This window comes from Aspergillus chevalieri, chromosome 3, assembly GCF_016861735.1.
Source record: "Aspergillus chevalieri M1 DNA, chromosome 3, nearly complete sequence".
Classification (NCBI taxonomy): domain Eukaryota; kingdom Fungi; phylum Ascomycota; class Eurotiomycetes; order Eurotiales; family Aspergillaceae; genus Aspergillus; species Aspergillus chevalieri.
This window is the reverse complement of record NC_057364.1, coordinates 1,266,952-1,286,113: the sequence shown is the minus strand read 5'-3', so window position 1 is coordinate 1,286,113 and position 19,162 is coordinate 1,266,952. Positions and strand designations below refer to the sequence as shown.

The 19,162-nt window shown below is 49.0% G+C and overlaps 5 protein-coding genes across 5 annotated transcripts; 3 read left to right on the top strand and 2 right to left on the bottom strand.

The window, feature by feature from the left end:
• Positions 1 to 6,590: 6,590 nt before the first annotated feature.
• Positions 6,591 to 8,238, bottom strand: ACHE_30471S (SET domain-containing protein; the record flags this gene model as incomplete). Its single annotated transcript, XM_043277093.1, has 4 exons — positions 6,591 to 6,671; positions 6,726 to 7,311; positions 7,362 to 7,888; positions 7,963 to 8,238. The coding sequence occupies 4 exons, from the start codon at positions 8,236 to 8,238 to the stop codon at positions 6,591 to 6,593; spliced, it is 1,470 nt and encodes a 489-aa protein (XP_043135006.1).
• An 877-nt stretch (positions 8,239 to 9,115) lies between these two features.
• ACHE_30470A (transposase) lies at positions 9,116 to 10,883 on the top strand (the record flags this gene model as incomplete). The annotated part of the gene is made up of 2 exons (XM_043277092.1): positions 9,116 to 9,937; positions 10,005 to 10,883. 2 exons carry the CDS (start codon positions 9,116 to 9,118, stop codon positions 10,881 to 10,883), a joined length of 1,701 nt encoding a protein of 566 aa, XP_043135005.1.
• A 2,242-nt stretch (positions 10,884 to 13,125) lies between these two features.
• On the top strand, positions 13,126 to 15,974 carry facB (C6 transcription factor FacB/Cat8; the record flags this gene model as incomplete). The annotated part of the gene is made up of 5 exons (XM_043277091.1): positions 13,126 to 13,648; positions 13,702 to 14,015; positions 14,067 to 14,344; positions 14,393 to 14,750; positions 14,808 to 15,974. 5 exons carry the CDS (start codon positions 13,126 to 13,128, stop codon positions 15,972 to 15,974), a joined length of 2,640 nt encoding a protein of 879 aa, XP_043135004.1.
• Positions 15,975 to 16,403: 429 nt separating this feature from the next.
• Positions 16,404 to 17,477, bottom strand: ACHE_30468S (agmatine deiminase family protein; the record flags this gene model as incomplete). Its single annotated transcript, XM_043277090.1, has 1 exon — positions 16,404 to 17,477. The coding sequence occupies one exon, from the start codon at positions 17,475 to 17,477 to the stop codon at positions 16,404 to 16,406; it is 1,074 nt and encodes a 357-aa protein (XP_043135003.1).
• Positions 17,478 to 17,958: 481 nt separating this feature from the next.
• On the top strand, positions 17,959 to 18,975 carry ACHE_30467A (uncharacterized protein; the record flags this gene model as incomplete). The annotated part of the gene is made up of 1 exon (XM_043277089.1): positions 17,959 to 18,975. One exon carries the CDS (start codon positions 17,959 to 17,961, stop codon positions 18,973 to 18,975), a length of 1,017 nt encoding a protein of 338 aa, XP_043135002.1.
• Between the last annotated feature and the right edge of the window lie 187 nt (positions 18,976 to 19,162).

Sequence of the window (19,162 nt, the reverse complement as noted above, 5' to 3'; positions counted from 1 at the left end):
TAGGTTCGACACTTTGTAACACTTAATATACTTCAGCTCAAATTACTATTCCTTGCTGACACTAACTTGATTTCAACTTCCTGGTGGGAATTCGCCACTCAAGGAGCTGATCTTTGCAGAGAATCCACTATGGGCACGTTTACTGCATCAATCACTGACGCGCACATTTGGACCAACAGTAAATCTTCCCTGTCGTGTGATGGTCGTAGCATCGCGATTGTGGACACAATGTCCTTGTCGTTCAAAAGAGTAACGGGACGACGGATACCAGCGCGGCAAGATATCCATTAGAGATGATATGCTTAGATGACGAGGCTCGTTTCTGTATTGTCAAGGCACAACATCGTTGCAACGATGGAGCATTGTACCTGGTAATAGACAGCCGTGTATTGATTTTTGCTTATGCGTACACAAGGTCTGGTCCAGAATACGTCTCGATCACTTCTGGAGCCAGATATCCCTGCTATCAGCTGTTTCGCGCAGCTTCAACACTCGCATCACAGTTGGTTTGTTCATTTTGCCTATTGCAAGACGCTCATAAATGGCATCTGTTGGACTCTGGCTCAGCACTGCTTTGCTTAGCTGTTGGGTAAAGTCATTTGCGCAGAGGTTGAGAGGTTGAGAGTATCGGTTCGAACATCTGTTTCCCAGATCCTTGTCAGCAACAAGACGTATACTCCCGGCCGTAGGATGGGATTCTCCAAGACACAAGTGGGCCATTTCCACAATTTCAGATTTAACACCACGATGCGGATAAACTTGTGGTCTGACTACAACTTCTCCATGACGCAGGCCCTGATTCGCAGAATTAGATGAAATTCAGGATGGACATGGAATAATGGTGTCGCAAGCTGGAATTGTAGTCTTACGAAAGTCTGTTTGGCTTCCTGTCAATAATTGAATTTCTGATATTCAGCAGAGCCCAATTAAGGATGTTTGGCTCGTTAGAACGCTTGATGGTCTCTGCGCCGGAATATGCACTGCCTAGGTGGTAATCCTTATTTCGCGGTGCAGACAATCCTTATAAGACCTCGAATATCAGGCAGCTCCGTAGAGTGACACCCACGGCACACCCACTTTGGCTCTGTACAGGGTTAGTCAAATGGTAAATGGGCCTGGGGTCAATATTGGGAGACACCAGGCTGCTTTGCTGCCGTTTGGGCGGATATTGGTCATCTGGGTTGTGAAATAATCGGTATAGTTCTGGGTACTTACCAATTAGGACGGTTATGAGATGCTTTCAGTCAAAGATGGCGCTCAACCGGAAGTTCCACTGGGTGGGGAAGACATCCCGTCGCATGGCTGATATGCTGCAATCGTGATGTGAGGATATGGGAACTACCATTGGGTTGAGGCTGAGTTCGTTATGGCCCCAACTAGAACTGTCTGGACACCTGGCGGGATAACAACCATCGATTCCATGTCTTAGCAGGAAAGGGATAGGTGATCACTTAAAAAGTATGATATCTCATACCCTGTGAATGTGACTTGTCACGTCACCGTGTCTGACAGACCATATCCACAAGGTTATGCGATGAACGAGACGCTATGAAGCTTGTGCATGTTTTGTCGTAAGTTAGAAACACAGTATAAATGGTCGAGATCTTGGGATGTAATTGCACGTCTGTGATATTATGGTCAGGCAGTTTCATGGAGATTATAGATATTTGGACATTCTTACTGCAGAGCCCTTCATCGCTTGGTCTGATTTCTCTTTCATCCAAGCTACTAGTTTGTTTGTCTGCTGCACATCACCGTTCGGCGAGCGTTCTCTCTTGCACTCCATGAGCACCATTATCTCCCTAGTGGCCCGATTCTCCAGCGAGCCATCGGTTGTCGAGCTATCTGTAATCGCAGAGTGGCCATTGTCCGCTTCATATTGCCAAAATTGGCGTGGAGGGAAGTCCAATCGGCGTTCCAATAAGGCGGAAAGAAGGTCAATGAAGCTCGTGTTTACAACAGCTTCATGAGGTTTCCAGCGGTTCATCTAAACCCATTGCTGCATGAGCACTGCATTGAGCCTCCCAGCGTCGTGCCATCTTGCTGTTCAAACTAGGCAACCAATATAACTCCCCTTCCTGTATAAGGTACTCATAAGGGACAACCAAATGTGTCCTGAGGATACAGCCGTTGAGATCCTCATCGGTAAGGCCGATGTAGCCTCGATATGAATGAGACTTTCCAATCCCAGTTGGCCCTACGATAGAAATATACAGAGATCTACCTCCAAGATCTATGACTTGCTTTCGGTGCGAATCCCTCAATGACCAGTTCTCCATGAAACCTTCGTAAGTTCAAAAAGATTTGAAGTGTTAGGAGGCGAATCGAGACAACTGAGATTGCATGTCTTCATAGTGCAGTATCTCTTCCCCTTGACTGCTCCTCAGTACACGCCCGCAGCGTGCTGGCGTTTTGCCTGATAGCACGTTAACAGGGAACTAAAAGTTATGCTTGACAGCAGAAATCACTTACCCCAAAGGAGGATATTGGTACAACAAGTCAGATCATCTCACTATTCATGGTAGGGATAGACTTCCATTTTCCCTCGCTTGTACCGGCTGTCCCTCCTCCAGTCAGATATAGATGGACGGCGATGAACCCCCGCTGAATCGCGTTTAGCTTTGATCTGGTCGAAAATGTAAAGCCTATGAGAGCAAAAGCTGTCCAGGGACTGCGTGCGTGAATATAAACCGGAAAATATACCAGATCCTTCGTTCCAGTTTATCGATCCACGACGGCTCAACTAGCTCATGGGCTTCTTTAATGTCATTTGCAATGATGATGCCGGGCGCTTCACACAGTTGCTGATAGTATGAGTCTATTTGGTTGCAAACAAGTGGTTCTACACCTGTATGTTTTTATTTTTATTTTTTTTCGAATAGATATCGCTTTTTGAATTTATATAGTGCCAACCGTCGTCGGTGTGTAGCGAAAGTTCTACTGCCATGTTCTGACCATGTTTAGATCTTTGCTTTGATAATAGGAGTCAGTGGCGGACAGAAGTCAGGTATCCGAAGATTGCATCTCGTGAGTGGCTGTTGTGTTCTTCATGAGAGCTGTGCTTGTCACTCAAAGGGTGTTCTTAATCACATTACGAACTGCGCCAGGAAAAGCACCAGGTATCGGTCAGAAAAAGCCGCTTTATTCTGGGCGACGTTTCTTTGGTTTCGAGATCGTAAAATCAAGAATAATATATGAGTCCAGGGCCCCTGTTCTAATCAAGCCGTATATCGACCCCCTTTCTGGAATCTTGCCATGAGCTCCACTAAGCGATCTTTTGAACAGGACTTCAGGCTCTTGATGCATTACCAACTCAAGAGCTTGATGGTTCCTTAATAGCATGATGTTAGGGTATGTGATTGGGTCGCGTCGAGCAACTTGCTGAATGACAGAATAGAGCATGGACAATAGTACTCAGCCAAGTGTTTATCCGGACTGTATGGTGGACATAGGCCGCCAGTTTTCATCCAGCCATCTGGAGAATTCCAAGTCTCCTCTATTAAATAGTTCCTTGAATCCAATGATATATCCTTTCCTTGCATTCGACCATAATATCCCGCTCTGATCCGTTGGCCGTATTCGATTGCTCTGTTACTTATATCAGGAAGATTGAATCCTACAGCACAATTTTATGGGTATTGTGGAGTTCTGACCACTCTGTGGCGGTAAAGAAATTGTCAGCAAGGTAAGCCAAAGTCCAAGAGGAGAAGGGTAAGAAGGAATATGTGAGACAACTCACTCTTTACCAGATCTTGGTCCTCCCTTTTCTCTTCTAGTGGGACAAGTCGGTGATGCATGCTTTGGCATACCTGTGCGAATGTTCCTTCATGATACAGACAAGTTCTCTCTTTCATCTGATGGTACAATACGAAGTGGATGGTGTTCCCATTTCTGGATATCTGTGGAGAGGGCTGCACTCGATACAGGACTACCATCGGAGCTGGAGACTAGCAGGCATAATGTGACACTTCCCGCCAGCAGTGAGGTGACGGGAAGAAGGTAGAGCAGACCTCCGGAATGACGTCGTCCCTGGTTTTCGGAGTTCTGACTGAACACTGTACGCGATTGCATCGGATATGTAGAGCACGGGTTAATAGGTGTGAACTGAGTTTGTACTGGCCTTATATGAGCCATGTGCAGGTATCAACTTCGATTTCTGTGGCTGGGCTAAGTCCAATTGCAAGAAGACTTTCGCGAGGGTACCACTCTCGGGGTGACTGTTCCATTCTGTGTAAGTTCCTGAGTAGTGGCCATATGCTCCAAGTGGTATTAGTAGAATTCGAGGAGTACAAGGGGACGCTATTAGTATACCTGCGGCCTTTGCGAGAGCCTGGGCTTTGATATTCAGGCGTTCGGTGTTCGTTCCGTTGTCTTGATTTCACTAAAAGCAACATTGACCATGTCGAGAGCCCAGAAGTGATACCTAATACGGCCGCCATGCGTAAAGGCACCCTCAATCGTTACCTCGGGGCGATTGATTTTGGCACTTCTCATCGAGACTGGATCCCGCCAACATCTCCAGGCGCCGAGCGCATTAAGGAAACACATTTTCATCCGCCACCGATTTCTGGGCACTCTGTAGACCTGCTTTCCCAGTGCAGATACTTCCGGTCGACTGGCTTATAACAACCAGTCGGAATCGTGAAGTCCCACGAATATCTATTCCTCCAGTAACGCGTTGATGAACGTTGTGGGAATGCCGACGTGATATAGGCACCAATTGAAACAGGATACGGGTATCCTGTGACCCATTGGTTTTGCAAGCAAAGAATGTATCGGCGGCCAGCATGCTGTGTCGTTACTATTGCATGTATAGCTGTTGGAACCCCATCGGCAAAGTCAATGCTGGCATATGCCATATATCCTGCAATCGTTAGATCTGCCGATGCCGTACAAATCGCGCATAGAATTTGCTATACGGATCCCTCGTCCCAGCATTGTTATACCGGCATAAATGATGTAATCTTTGGACCGAAATTTCTTGTATCACTGCTTCCTTCTCTTCTGCTGCCAATACCAGGACGAGTCTGTCTCGACAGGGTAGGTCGCGGTTCAGAACGACAAAACGCAAAACGACGAACGACTTCCCCATCACTCGGTCCTACTATTGGAGTATACGGCGGTAGGTTTCAGTAGTAATGGAATACTTGTTTCGATAGAAACAACCGTGCCAAGTTGAAGGTCATGGCATCTTCATTCCTTTGGTCAACGCGTTTGATGCGCATTAAAACCTAGCATAGCCGCAATCCACTGCGCTTAGAGAAGTCTGCAACTTGTTAGCAACGAACAGATGATAAAGATATAAGGTAAGACAAACCTACCTTGTCGACATGGCGAGGCTTCAATGGTGCATGTCGGAACACTTTTTCCCACTTCTTGCATCTACAACTCTCAATATTATCAAGACGTCACGGCGCGAAAGTTACGTCGCGGTACTCAGCAAGCTGGTATCTGTCGACAGGGAGAACTAGAACATGCTCTCGCGGTGCGCATCCCATCATGTCCAGTTAGTTCGACGTCGCCGTGACCAGCCCGCCACAGCCAGTGAAGTGACCGTCGGAGAGACAAGGCCATTCCACAGCCCATCAGCCTTTGCACTAATTATATGTGAACGAGCGGTCCATCATGCCGCATGCTGCTTGCTAGTGTCTACCTGCTGCTGGACCAACTCATTCCGTGCGGTCAGGCTTGATAGAGCATAGCCGTTCCCCTCAGGCCTCATCATCAAGGTGGGCACTTCATGCATATATTCGAAACGGCCCGGCCAAGTCAATACCCGGATACTGTGCTACTCAAAACCAGAATGGGGCTCCCTCTAGCTCTTTGAGCCGCTTTCCTTCCCTGGAAAACAAAAACGAGAGCTCCAGCCGCCCGAACAAAGGATTACTCGCTTTCAGTGAAGAAGCAAAGTGCACACAGAATGAGGGGGATTTAGAGTGTCCGACGCTTCCCTGTCCTCAGACAGCCAACCGACCGTTCCTGTTTCTGTATGGCCTTTTTCTTTTTTCTCTCTGGCCGTTTCCCTAATCCCTACGGCATGGGAATGCCGTGGGACTGCCGATGACGGAGGACGCTATCTATCCTGATCGTGGACGTGGTTGTTTGTAAATGAGTTGGGTTAAATTGAACGAGGTAGGAGGTTCGTTTCGTTTCGGGTATATATTGAGTATATATTGAGCATCGTAGCGGAATCTGAAGCTGAATCTGGATCATGGATCTGGAGGGTATATATAAGAAAGGTATATAGCTCGATGGAGAAATTATAGTAAGTTATAGTAAGAAAGTAAATTAGGAAGGATGGTTGGAAGTACGAAAGGATAGGGGATAGTGGTAGTTCCTGGGCAGGTCATGTGAGACATGCAAATGCATCCACGCATTTCATTGTAGAATATTCGACTTTTATGGTTGCGTCTACAGTGACGGAACCGTTGGACCGTGTTGTCTTGGTAGAAGTGTACTGGTACCAGATTGATGATTTGCAACTCCCAGTATCGTGTACTCTGGAAGGAGCAGAGAATATGTATTCATCACTACGTCGCATCATCTAACAATGCAGAATAAAGTGCCCTAATTAATGCAGTATGCAAAGATCATGAGAAGTCCTCTCCCATTTCCGCAGCCTGCTGGCTGAGGTACGAAATGACCACCTCAGACGCCAACAGTTCCTGTCTCTGCTAAAGTTAGCACGACAACCCATCAAATCATATAGGTAGGCTGAGACATACCCTTCGCGTGAGATCCTCAATCCCTCTCTCCAATAACTCCCCCTCTAACCGCTGTAACTTCGATACAGTCCGGAAGATCTCCGGCCTAAATGTAGGCCGCAAATTATCTTCTTTTTCCTCACGACAAATCTCGCCGATTGCTTTTTCCGTTGTCCGAAGGGTTTGGAGTTGTATTTCTAGTCGTTCTAGGATTAGTACGACGGCACGTAACTGGATAACGTCCCAGAGCGGGTCTATTGATATCACACTAGCGAGGTCGTCGGGGTCTTCTAGTTCTTCGTCTTTCCACACTGCCCGTAGTTCTTTTTCTCCGGTGGTTGTTTGGAGGACTTTAAATTCGAGACCGTCTTCTTCGTTGACACAGGCCCACCAGACCAGGGAACTGTCCCAAGTGGTGGTTTCTGAGCCGGGTGCTGTATTGAGGCGCATGCCTGGAGGCTTTTTGCAGTATAATTTCTTTGCTATTTTCAGGGGGTCGTCGTCGGGGATGTCCACGTCGAGTACTAATGAGTTTGCATCGGTTCGTTCACTCTCTAAGAACCCGTAGGAGAAGATCATCTCCAATGCCGGTTTATCATCGCCATACCTTCAACCATTAATATCTGGTCGGAAAGTAAACAAGAGGGAGGGACTCACGAAATAGTAACCTCCTCGTTGGGCGAGAGCTCTCTCCCCCCGCGCAATTCAAGAACCGCATTTCCATCTGCATCCTTATCATATCGTGCCTTTGTAGCACTCCCAGGGGCATGATTTGCCATGTCAATGCACGGGACCATTGAATGCCCAATTCCAGGCAGATCCACCATCCGCGACCGATACACTGCATCGATATATTTCCAATCATCGAGCGTCAACCGCCCCGTCTCCCCACCCCACCAGTATTTATGACACCATGATATACGGTCCGTGGATTCTCGTAGATATGTGAATTCCCGGTCGAGAGAGGCAAGCTTCGCATCCACTGCGGACGCAAGAGACGTCCCGCGCAGGAGCTCCAACTCCTCATCTGTATAAGTTGTAGGCAGGGGGATCGACTGGGGCATGAATTTGACATATTCGGTCCATGGGTTCGAAAGACCGATTCGTTGGGATTCGTTCGCAAAGTCCGGGCTCGAATAGGTAAGTTGGATTAAGAGGAAGATAAGGATTGCACCCCTTGCTGTCTGTCCATCCGTCAGAATAGCCGGTCATGCCGGCACAATGAATGCCCATGCCAATTAGATAAGAAACATAGTACCTTTCCAAAACCCCCGACCGCTTCCAAGACCTCACGGAGATAGCGGTCGGATTTGGCATATGTATCCACCGCTTCGAGTGAAAGGATCAGATCGGAGGGGATTTGCAATAGTAGCACGTCTTTGCTGCTAGAATCCTGTTTCCCCTCCGCTATTATTGCAGATCCTCTGTCGGTCCCATCGCTTTGAAGTCGTTTGAATGCGACACCGGAGACGGAGACGCCATTGAGTCGCGCCCAGGCGGGGAGGCTTTCGATGGACAGGTGTTCGCATTTCATGATTGCAATGAATCGGACGAGGATGAATTGTGCATGTTTTGCTAGGATCGACCGAGGAGAAAGTCGATCTCACGATTGCTTACTTCGTCAGTCTTGGCGTGTGCCAAGACCATTGCATGCGGAGTTCACTTACAGAGGGTTACTCTGTACGGAGTACATTATTATTGAAGATAACACTAACAGTTAGGCTCATTCTTAGGAGCCTTTGGCTTATGTAGTTTTCTCATCTCATTAAAGTCCGCCACATCTCCAGGTTTTCCTTCCTAATCACGAATTCCTTCTCCAAAGTTACATATGCCACTTCGTCAACCTGATGCTGACGTACCAGCCAGCGAGCCAACTGGAACCCCTGTTCTTCCCAGACTCTGCGTTCAGAAATATTCGAAAAAGGCTCGTAACCATTGTCCTCGTGGAGTTTTTGGAACTCCCAGGCAAATTGGTAGGCATACCCCCAGGAGAAGAGAGAAACTGCCCAAAGTGGATATTTGGATTAGATTTTATCTTTTCTACATGAACTTGTGCTTTCTCCTCATCACGCCAAAGACAGGAAGTGTAGGGAGCTGAACTGATTCGATAACGATAGGACTTTTCTATACTATCGTCATGGATAGCAGTGCCCTTTTGGTTAGTTGCCCTGCAAAAGTGAGCTGCCATGGTGTCAGTAATGAGTGGCCACTAGTCTATAATCTTGTTTTGGAGCGATGTTTGCCTCTGAGAAGGTTGTAAAAAGATGTCATTTCGGACTACTTGTGCCTCCACTTTTTCACCCGCCGCTTTCGCTGTGGGTGCGCCACACCGATAGGATATTCACACCGATAGAATAAAAATCCATCTCATCATACCCATCATCTTTACTATTCAATAGACATCGTCTACCATGCCTACTGAACGCGAAAATATCGAAGAACAAATTAAAAATGCCATTGCCACGTACGAACGCGATAAATCACAAAAAATTCGCCCTCTAGCAGAGGCATTTGATGTGCCTTACCAACGGCTCCTTCGACGCGTCAAAGGGCTACCTGGGCGAAATTCTACCAAGCCAGTTAACTATGCACTTGATAAGCATCAGGAGAATGCACTCAAACACTGGATTGAGCGATTAGATCAAGCTGGAGTGCCTCCAACAGCTAAAAGGATAGAAAAAAGTGCCAACTTGATCCTACAGCGTGCCCATACGGACCCAACTATCCCTCCCAAAAAAGTCAGCAAAGAATGGCCATATCGCTTTCTTGAACGCTTAGGACCTAAATATACACGGCTTAAACAAAGGCCAAGGGATCCAAAGCGCCTACAATCTCAGGATCTTGGGATAATTCAGAACTGGTATGATCGGTTAGAGATCCTCCTTAAACAGTATCAGATCCAGCCCCAGGACCTCTATAATTTCGATGAAATTGGCTTTATGGAGGGCCAGGGCCGTGGAGAAGTGGTAATCACTAAATATCCATCAAGAGCGCAACATCCTGGTGCCTCTTTTTCTCGTGGTTTAATCTCTGTTGTGGAGTGTATTTCTGCAGATGGATCGGTCCTTCCTCCCTGCATCATTCTCCCGGGAAAGGGCCATCTAGAGGACTGGTATACGCATTCAGATATGCCAGGAAACTGGATACTGGGCGTCTCACCAAATGGCTATATATCCGATGAAATAGCCTTTGAATGGATTAAACATTTCGACAAGCATACTAAGCAGCGATGTGTGGGTTTAGACTCTTTTCTTTATTGATCACATAGCAGTCAAGGCTAACTATTTCTTATTTAAATAGGCTGGTGTTTATCGGCTGCTTCTTATGGATAATCATGGATCTCACCTCACGTATGAATTCATTGAATACTGCGAGAAGAATCGGATTCTTCTCTACTCCTTCCCACCACATGCAACCCATTTTTTGCAGCCTTTAGATGGAAAGCCATTTAAACAGTACAAACACTATCATGGGCAGGCTGTCACTGAGGCTGCTATACTTGGATGGAGTGATTTTGAGAAGCGGGAGTTCCTTACAGTACTACCAGGTATTCGGAAGGAGACATTCAAGACCCATACTATCCAATCAGCCTTTAGAGATTGTGGAATCTTCCCTTTTGACCCCTCTCCTGTTATGGACGATCTGGAGAAACAAGCAGAGCCCATTCCAGATCTACAAATATGGGATGGTGACTCTACCTCTAGTGGTTCCGCCCAGAGCTCTCCTAAAACCATCAGGCAACTCCGGAAAGAAATCTCTAAGGCTCGGGCATCCTTGGATAAGATTGATGGTCATCTATCTGCTTTATCACCAGGCTTAAATAGGCGTTTGGAGAGGATATTTAGTGGTGGTCTAACTCAGGCGGAATCCAGTGATCAAACAGCCATGGAGTTGGACCGATATCTCAAAGCTGCAGCACACCAATCTAAGCCAAAATCTCGTCGACAAGTTCCTGGACTTAGCCACTCTGGTGTACTATCAGTGCAGGATGCCAACAGGCGAATTGGTGCCCGAAAGAAGGCAGAAGAAAAGAAGGAAGGGCGGCGACTTGGACAGTCTATTAGGACTTCTTTGGCCACCACTCACCGCAGATATGACCGATTGGAGCTATGGATGATGGGAATTGATGAAAATGCCGACCAGGAAACTATTGATAGTATTTTAAACAAAAACCGATGAATATAACATGTGTTATTAGACATCCATATAAGGGTATATGATATTATTATTCTATCGGTGTGAATATCCTATCGGTGTGGCGCACCCACAGCGAAAGCGGCGGGTGAAAAAGTGGAGGCACAAGTAGTATTTAGTTCGTATGGCTGCCTGCAATGACTCGACGACCTCTGCTGCCTTTGCCTACAGCCATGTTTGCTTGCCTGCCTGGAGATATCAGGATCATTTATGTTCACAGCACCAGCGATCCCGAAAATGTGGCATCAACACCCCATTCGTGGAAACTTGGCCCTGTTTCAGTGCCCGAAATGATGCTACTACCTTAAACGGCACATGACCTACCCACTAAACTCCATACTCCATACCCCGGGGTCCTCGGAACATTTCGCTCTCCGCAGCCAAAGAATTCGGTGGACACGGTTGATTCCGAGGTTTGCAAAGTCCTCAAGGAGCCGTACCCTAAGGTATCCGTCCGGAGGTAGTGAGATATTAAAACAACTACCGAGGATGGGGAAGATCACGAATAAACTCCCGATCAGGCATTACAGTCCGGGGCCTTCCGAATAAACGAAAACCCCACCAAATCGGTTGCCGCTAGTCCCAATGCGTCTAGTCTAGACCATCGACATGCCCGAATGGGCAAGGCGCGTGAACTAGCGTGTGTGATTGGCTAGAAGGTTTTGATGCAGCAGCCCACAAGGCTTGATGATTCACGATGTCATTAAGAGATAAGAGATAGAATAGAGATCGCATAGTAATGCATACATGTACTTAGCATACAACTATACTGCTCTTTCTAAAACTACCCGTGCAAGTTAAGAACACGCACGAAACACGCCAATGACCTGCCTAATTCGACTTGGATAGAACAGATAAACCCCACTCCGTACATTTCTCGGCCCAAACTCGCTCGGCGCTGACTCGGGGGTCGGCCATAACTCGCAAGGTGGCCCAAACGCAACCCAATACGACATTGCAGATTACAAGACATGAGTCTATTTGACCAATTTGTGGCGGATGATTTGCTGTCCAACGTGGGAGGAGTGTTGGATTCTCTGGATCTCTCCACAAGTTGAGTTGGAGATCCATCCTGTACTATGTATTGCATTACTACTACTGTACTTGTATTATATCGGGGAGTAAGAGTAAGCCGCGCAAACTGGACCAAGAACCGAAAGTATGGTAGACAGCAGAACTATTTTCAGTAGTTTGGTGTGGATGATGAGGATGGACATGCTACATACATCATCGGCATCCCTGTTTCTGCATAAACGAACAATAAACTCAGATCCCCCGCGCTGCGAACGACCGGGGAAAGTGGCAATTGGCAACTGGCAATTGGCCCGATGATATGGCTATGATCCAGCCAAGACCGGTACAAGTCGGGTGCATTAGCAGACTGTACTGTGGTCGACCATGTGCGATGCAGCGCCATGCACTTTGTACCGTGTACCAGGAAAGCAGCGGTATACTGTATACATGAAATCAGTCATGAGATGTAAAAAGTTGCCTCTGATTTGAGCCCAGAAAGTTCTCCCCGGATTCTTCTTTCGCTATCTACCGAATTCAATAGTGCGTACATCTGTACTATGTTGGATTAGGGATAAGCGAAAACCTGTTCCCTGGCGTTAGGCCCCTCTGGATCGACTGGCGGGCGACGAAGATCATGACCAAATCAAGATCATCGCTCGCGAGGTTCTCTTGTGTCGAGCACCAGACTGCAAATGTACGAGGCGTAGAGTAAAGTACACTCTCTATCCCCATTGCCATCCATATAAGATGCATGCTATGAAAATGCAGAATAAAGAGGAATCATCTCCAATCCAGTACCAATGTATAAATTACAATACGGTAATTACACTCCAGATGGCAGCGAATCGTGTGGGGCAACGCTCTCTGATTGGCTCGCCTGGTCACCCGTGACTCCAGCGGCCCAAAAAAACCCGCCGCCCCTGGCCGGTTCGGGAGTTCTCCCAAGTCAGGCGGAGGTTTACTTGTACTCCCCTCTCCCTCCTCTGCTTCTTCTCTTCTTCTCTTCTCATCTTACTTTTCTTTCTCTTTGCTTCCATTCTTGCTTCTTTGTTCTAGATACTCTCCACTCTTCTATTTCCTACTCTCTTAGAGGGTTGTTTATATCCTTCCTCACGAATTGATGAATCTTGACTTACCTCCACACACTTAACCTCCCACACATACGAACCGCTATATCCCACATTCCCAGCAGATGCCCAGGTGAACCCTCAAAATGCCTGGAATCCTGCCTATGAAAGTCATCAAAGTCGGCGGTGGCAGTCAAAGTCGTATCGCACAGGCCTGTGATCGCTGTCGAAGCAAGAAGATTCGCTGCGATGGTGTCCGACCGTGCTGTACCCAGTGCGCCAATGTCGGCTTTGAATGCAAAACCAGCGATAAGCTCAGTCGTCGAGCTTTCCCTCGTGGATACACAGAATCTCTCGAGGAGCGCGTGCGGGCGTTGGAGTCTGAAACGCGCGAATTGAAGAGTCTGTTGGATGAGAAGGATGAGAAGATTGATGTGCTGTCCCGGATATACTCTTTTTCGCCCCCATCACACCAACAGCAACAACAGACACAACAAAACAAGAAGGCGTCACGATCACCGCAGGCGCCTTCTCCATCAGATAGTGTTACTCAAAAGGCGTCCGACGCGGCAGAGGGAATTATTCACGTGAAGCCATCGTCACGATCAACGGCTTCCTCGGATGATGCTCCGAGTGACAGCGGATTGTCCAGCACGCGTGGTTTTACTGGTAAGTACTGAGAGATTATGAACTGGCAAGATCCACACCGCTAATATCTTTAGACGCTTTTACCGGCAAATTGAACGACCAAGGAAAACTCGCTCCCGAGGCCTCAACACAATCGCTCACCCAATCCCCACCCGCCGTTTGCCATATTCGTGGGCCTCAGACGATCGAAACGCCGCCTCGGCTGGTTTCGGATCAGCTCATCAACATCTATTTTCAGGAATGGGCCCCTCTTTACCCGGTGGTCCACCGTCCGACCGTTCTCAAGGCTTACGAGCAATACCTCACAAACGCTGAATCTATGCAAAACACCCCTCATGACCTGGCACAGTTGAATCTGATTTTCGGAATTGCCGCGCTGGCCTCAATTGTATGATAATCCCGTCAATCTCGTGGCAATGAGGAGACTAACCCCCTCTAGTCGAGGACCAACCAAGACCCCGCTTTCTTCGAGAAGAATTGGACCTCCACCCTCGAGTCGCTCTCCACCGACATTTCCGTCCCGACGTTGCAATGCTTCCTTCTGGCGCAGATCCATTGTATGACCAAGGCTGATTACACTAGTCTGCTGCGCTACCGAGGTATTGCTGTTGGTATCTGCCACCAGCTCCGATTGCACCAGAGCCAAAAGTACATCACCAACCCCCTGATTGGCGAGACGCGTAAGAAGATCTTCTGGTGCCAATATGTCCTGGATCGGTATGTTTGAGCTCCTTCCCATCCCAGTTCCACCGCTAACGGTTTCAGATTGACTGCGGCCATGACTGGTCTGCCGATCCTCCTGCGCGAGGAGGACATCCGTACCGAGTACCCTGAGGACGTTGACGATGAGAACATCACCGAAACTGGCTTTCTGCCCACCCTGCCTGGCGAGTCTACGAGATTGTCCAGCGCCATTGCCCTCTTTGCCGCTTCGAGAATTTTGAATACAGTTTTGCACGATCTTTACTCTTCTGAATCGGAATACGACGTCTATGTTTCCAAGCTCCGTGCGGCATCGAACCAGTTAGATGAGTGGGCGCAGAACCTGCCTCCTCACCTGCGTCTAGAGTTCGCGCAGGACAAGCCCGCTACCAATGTGACGAGTAGCCGTTCGCCGCTTCTGGTAAGTACACTTTAACCGACCATATTGTTGCAAATGATAACTAACCGACTCTTGCAGTCTTTGGTGTACTACTACATCCGGTCATTGGTCCATCGCCCTGCCGTTTGCTTTGCTGATGAGCAAATCCGCTCGCCTTCGGTTTTAGCCGTGTCGGACTCGAGCAAGCACATCATCCAGATTTTGGAGCTTCTCGACGAGCGTCGCCTTTGCCTCTCTGTCAGCATCAACCGAAAGGAAATCGTCTTGATGTCCGGATTGGGTCTCTTGTGGCAAACCTTGGGTCTGAAGCGGGACAGCAAGCTCGCCAAGGAAAGTCAGAAGTTGCTCTCGACCATCATTGACCAGCTGAAGTTCGAGTCTGCGTCCGCAGCAACTGGGTTCAGCAATGTGGCCGGTATCCTGGTTTCGTTGGACGGTGGTAAAGGCGGAGTAAAGGCCCAAGACACAACCGCAGCGGCTCAGAGATCTTCGAAGTCTCCCAAGAAGCAGGTGCAGTCCTGGAAGCAACGCCTGGCAGCCAGCATGCCCCACCAAAGCCAGAGACAGGAGTCGCAGTCTCGCCGGGCCACCATTTGCGGCGCGAGCCCTTCTATCGACCACCGCCACATCCGATCCTCGAGCCAGACCAGTCTTCCGTCGGTGCGACCCGAGCACATCCACAGCCCTCATTACCAGGGAACCTATCAAGTCGCTCCTTCGTCAGCCATGTATGACAGCAGTTCGCGGGCCATGTCCTGCTCAGGACCGTCTGATGTTTCCAACAGCGCCATTACAGTAGCAGACTGGGAGTTTGTTCTGAGCGACATGGATCGTGGCTACTCGAACATTTTCACGGGTATCTATGGTGGCAAGGAATGCGGCGAAGATACCGGTCCGTTTGCCTCGATTACCGCTGAGTATGGTGGACAGAAGCCAGGTCAGACGTCCATGCCCATGACAGCACCGCAGGACATCCAGGGTCTGTCTCCAGAAGCGTGGTCGGCCACGAGCAGCGACATCCCTCTGAAGCAAGAGATTGCATCGCAGAGCGTGCTCAGCTACTCTGAGGATAGCCTGGCCGGTGGCTCTGACGATGGAGTCGCCTTCCAAGACTTGCACATGTCGCCTGAGGACCACGCCAACATGATGGATCCCTTTCGGGGCATTTTGATTCCAACAGAGGAAGAAATGGGCGGTTATGGTTTGGTTGACGGGACCAACTGGGATAGACGGTTGGCCGTCTAAGTTTTGTCTCTTGTTTTGTTTTCTTCTATTGCGGGAGTTGATATTTTCATGGCTGGAGTAATTCTGGATTGGAGGAGTGCGAGGTTTCTTTTTATCTGATTGTTATTTATGATACCTGGTTCGGGCTGGTGGTTGGTTAATTGTTCTTTTATGTCAATATTTGGTTGGTCACGCTTGACGCTTGGTATATATATGTTTCTTCCCCTTGTGTATTATGGGGTTTAATTCATGGCGAATGTGTTTTTGATTCTTGATTCTGTCAAAATGGGAGGAATATTGTGTTTATGTATAGCGTTCTTGGTAAATGTGCAACTCGATTTTTCAAACTTGAATCGTCTTACATAGTAGATTGTACTCAAGAGGACTATACATGCTTCGAGCTTTTCTACATCATGCACAGTAGGTATAAACTTCAAAACGACACCGTAGCTATGCATCCACCTTAACCAACGGAACCTGCTGCGTGATACAATGAAGCCCACCACCCGCATTAGGCAAACCATGCAAATAAACAGGAACAATCTCCTTATTCGGAAACAACTCCCCCAAAACCCCCAAAGCACCGGCATCCGTCTCAGACACCCCAAACTGCGGCACAATCATCGCCCCCTTCACATGGAGATAGTTAACATAGCTGGGGATCATCTCAGCATCTGCTCCTGGAATGGCTTTGATATCAGGCTCGGGCACATCGACAATTCGCAGGCTGCGACCCTTTGCATCCTGAGCAGCGGCCAGGACGCGCTGGGCGTCTTTGTACACCGTTGTCCAGATCTCTTCTCTTGTCGCAGGTGGGCGGCTCAAAACGACCACGCCAGGGCCGGCGAATCTCGCCAGTGCATCGATATGGCAGTCAGTGGTATCTGCGTCGGCTACGCCCGGGAGCCAGATAACACTTGAGACGCCCAGCACGCGCATCAACTCGGACTCAACTGCGTTGCGATCCATACCCGGGTTGCGGTTGGAATTCACCAGCGCGGACTCTGTTGCTAGTAGCGTGCCCTCACCGTCTGTCTCAATACCCCCGCCCTCTGCTACAAGGGACGTTGAGATCTCGGGGATCTGGTGATCATGCAGGATATGACGAGCTAGCGCGCGATTACTCACAGAGCGATCTTTAGCACCCCATCCATTAAAATGGAAGTCGACACCGTGAACAGTCTTCGAATCCGGCACGACCACGAATGTCGGCGCGATATCCCGCATCCACGGCTTCACATCATCATCCTCTATGACTCGCACATCGATAGCAGCAGCTTGCTCTTCACTGCAATTCTGCAACGTCGTCCGCGCTTCGTTCTCCTGCGCCCGCGCGACGTAGATGGTCACCTTTTCGAATCTTGCGATGGCCTGCGCGACCCGGTTCACGTCGCTGTTTAGTTGTTCGTGGTTTCCGGGGGGCCAGTAGCTGTGTGATGCGCGGCCGGGCCAGGCCATGATTATTCCCAAGTGAGGGTGCCATTCGGGTGGCATGTAAGAAGTGGAAGTGGAATTGGGTGGCATGGTTGTTCTTCGTTTGACGTGATGGTTGATTGAAGTTGATAGGTAAGCGGTTGCGGTTGCGGTTGTGGTGGGTTGGGATACATAGATCTTGGCTTCTAGCCGCCGTCAATCCCTCCCTCATTTCATCACGGTCACCGCAACTTCAGCCAGCCAAAACAATCGCTGCCGGATGGCCTCATATAAAAAGCTCAGCTGAGCTGAATGCAAGTAATACTTCATGAAATGGACCCTACGGCTCCTACTGACGAATGCAGCAACCAATAGGGTATGAGCTTCGTTGCAGATTCCGCCATGGCTGGATCAGGGCAAGCCTCGAATCTTCATACCCCGCTATATATCGTAGCGTTGCGCAGATCGGGGCCTATTTTATGCGGGGCTTAGCCGCTCAGGTCACTACAGAGCTGAACTGGGATAGTTATTTGAAGCGTTCTTTCCCATGATTTCAGAGACGATATAGATTAAACGAGCCCTACCATCAACAATGACCTCACCTGCAGTACACGCCGACGACGAATGGTCCCCTCTCCGCGCCGTTATCGTCGGTCGAGCTGGAAGGTCATGTTTTCCCAGTGCTTCGAAAAGGATGATCGAGGCGACCATGCCATCGGAACATGTCCACCGCTTTCAGCTAAAGTCCCCCTTCCCTGAGAATCTCGTCGCCAAAGCAGAAGTCGAGCTAGACCAGTTCGCCGCTATCCTGGAGAAAGAGGGCGTAAAGGTATACCGGCCTAAGGGCATCGACTGGCTGGTTGTAGACGGCTATACAGGGGCTATGCCGCGGGATGGACTTATGAGCGTCGGGAATACACTGATCGAAGCGTGCTTCGCATGGCAATGCCGCTCACGAGAGATCGAGCTCGGGTTCACGCCTATTCTCGACGAACTCGCGCATGATCCCCGAGTGCGTGTCGTGCGGCGACCCGAGTATGCCTTCGCAGATACCATAGACGACAATGAAGGCAAATGGGCAATCAACAACATCCGACCCGCGTTCGACACAGCCGACTTCATGCGCTTCGGCCGCACCCTCATCGGCCAGTACAGCCACGTCACCAACCAAGCAGGCGTGGACTACGTACGCCAGCACCTACCCCCCGGCTATACCATCGAGATCCTCGATGTCAACGACCCGCACGCAATGCACATCGACGCAACCATCCTCCCCCTACGCGAGGGCCTGCTCGTATACCACCCGCACAAAGTCACCGAGGAGGCACTGCGGCGGCATACTGTTCTTGCGGAGTGGGACCTGCATGCTTACCCGTTCACGCCCGAGGGTAGAGATGAACCACCGTTGTACATGACTAGTCCGTGGTTGTGCTTGAATGCGTTGGTGTTGGATGGGAAGAGGGTAATTGTTGAGGCAGGGGATGAGCGGACGGCGGGGTGGTTTGAGGAGTTGGGGATGGTGTGTATTCGGTGTCCGTTTCAGCATGTAAATAGTATTGGGGGTTCGTTTCATTGTGCGACGGTTGATCTTGTGCGTGAGCAGGAATGATTGTAGACTAACCTACCCGGCATACAGCACAAGCACACAAGAGAATGATAGAGCATGAGGCAGGCATGAATATCACCCAGATAAGCTACTAGATACCGTTTGAATAAGCCGTGTTGCTCTAGTTTCAAGTAGTTATAGAACCGCAATCGTTTGGGCTCAGTATACAGCGGAACTAAACCACCGCCCC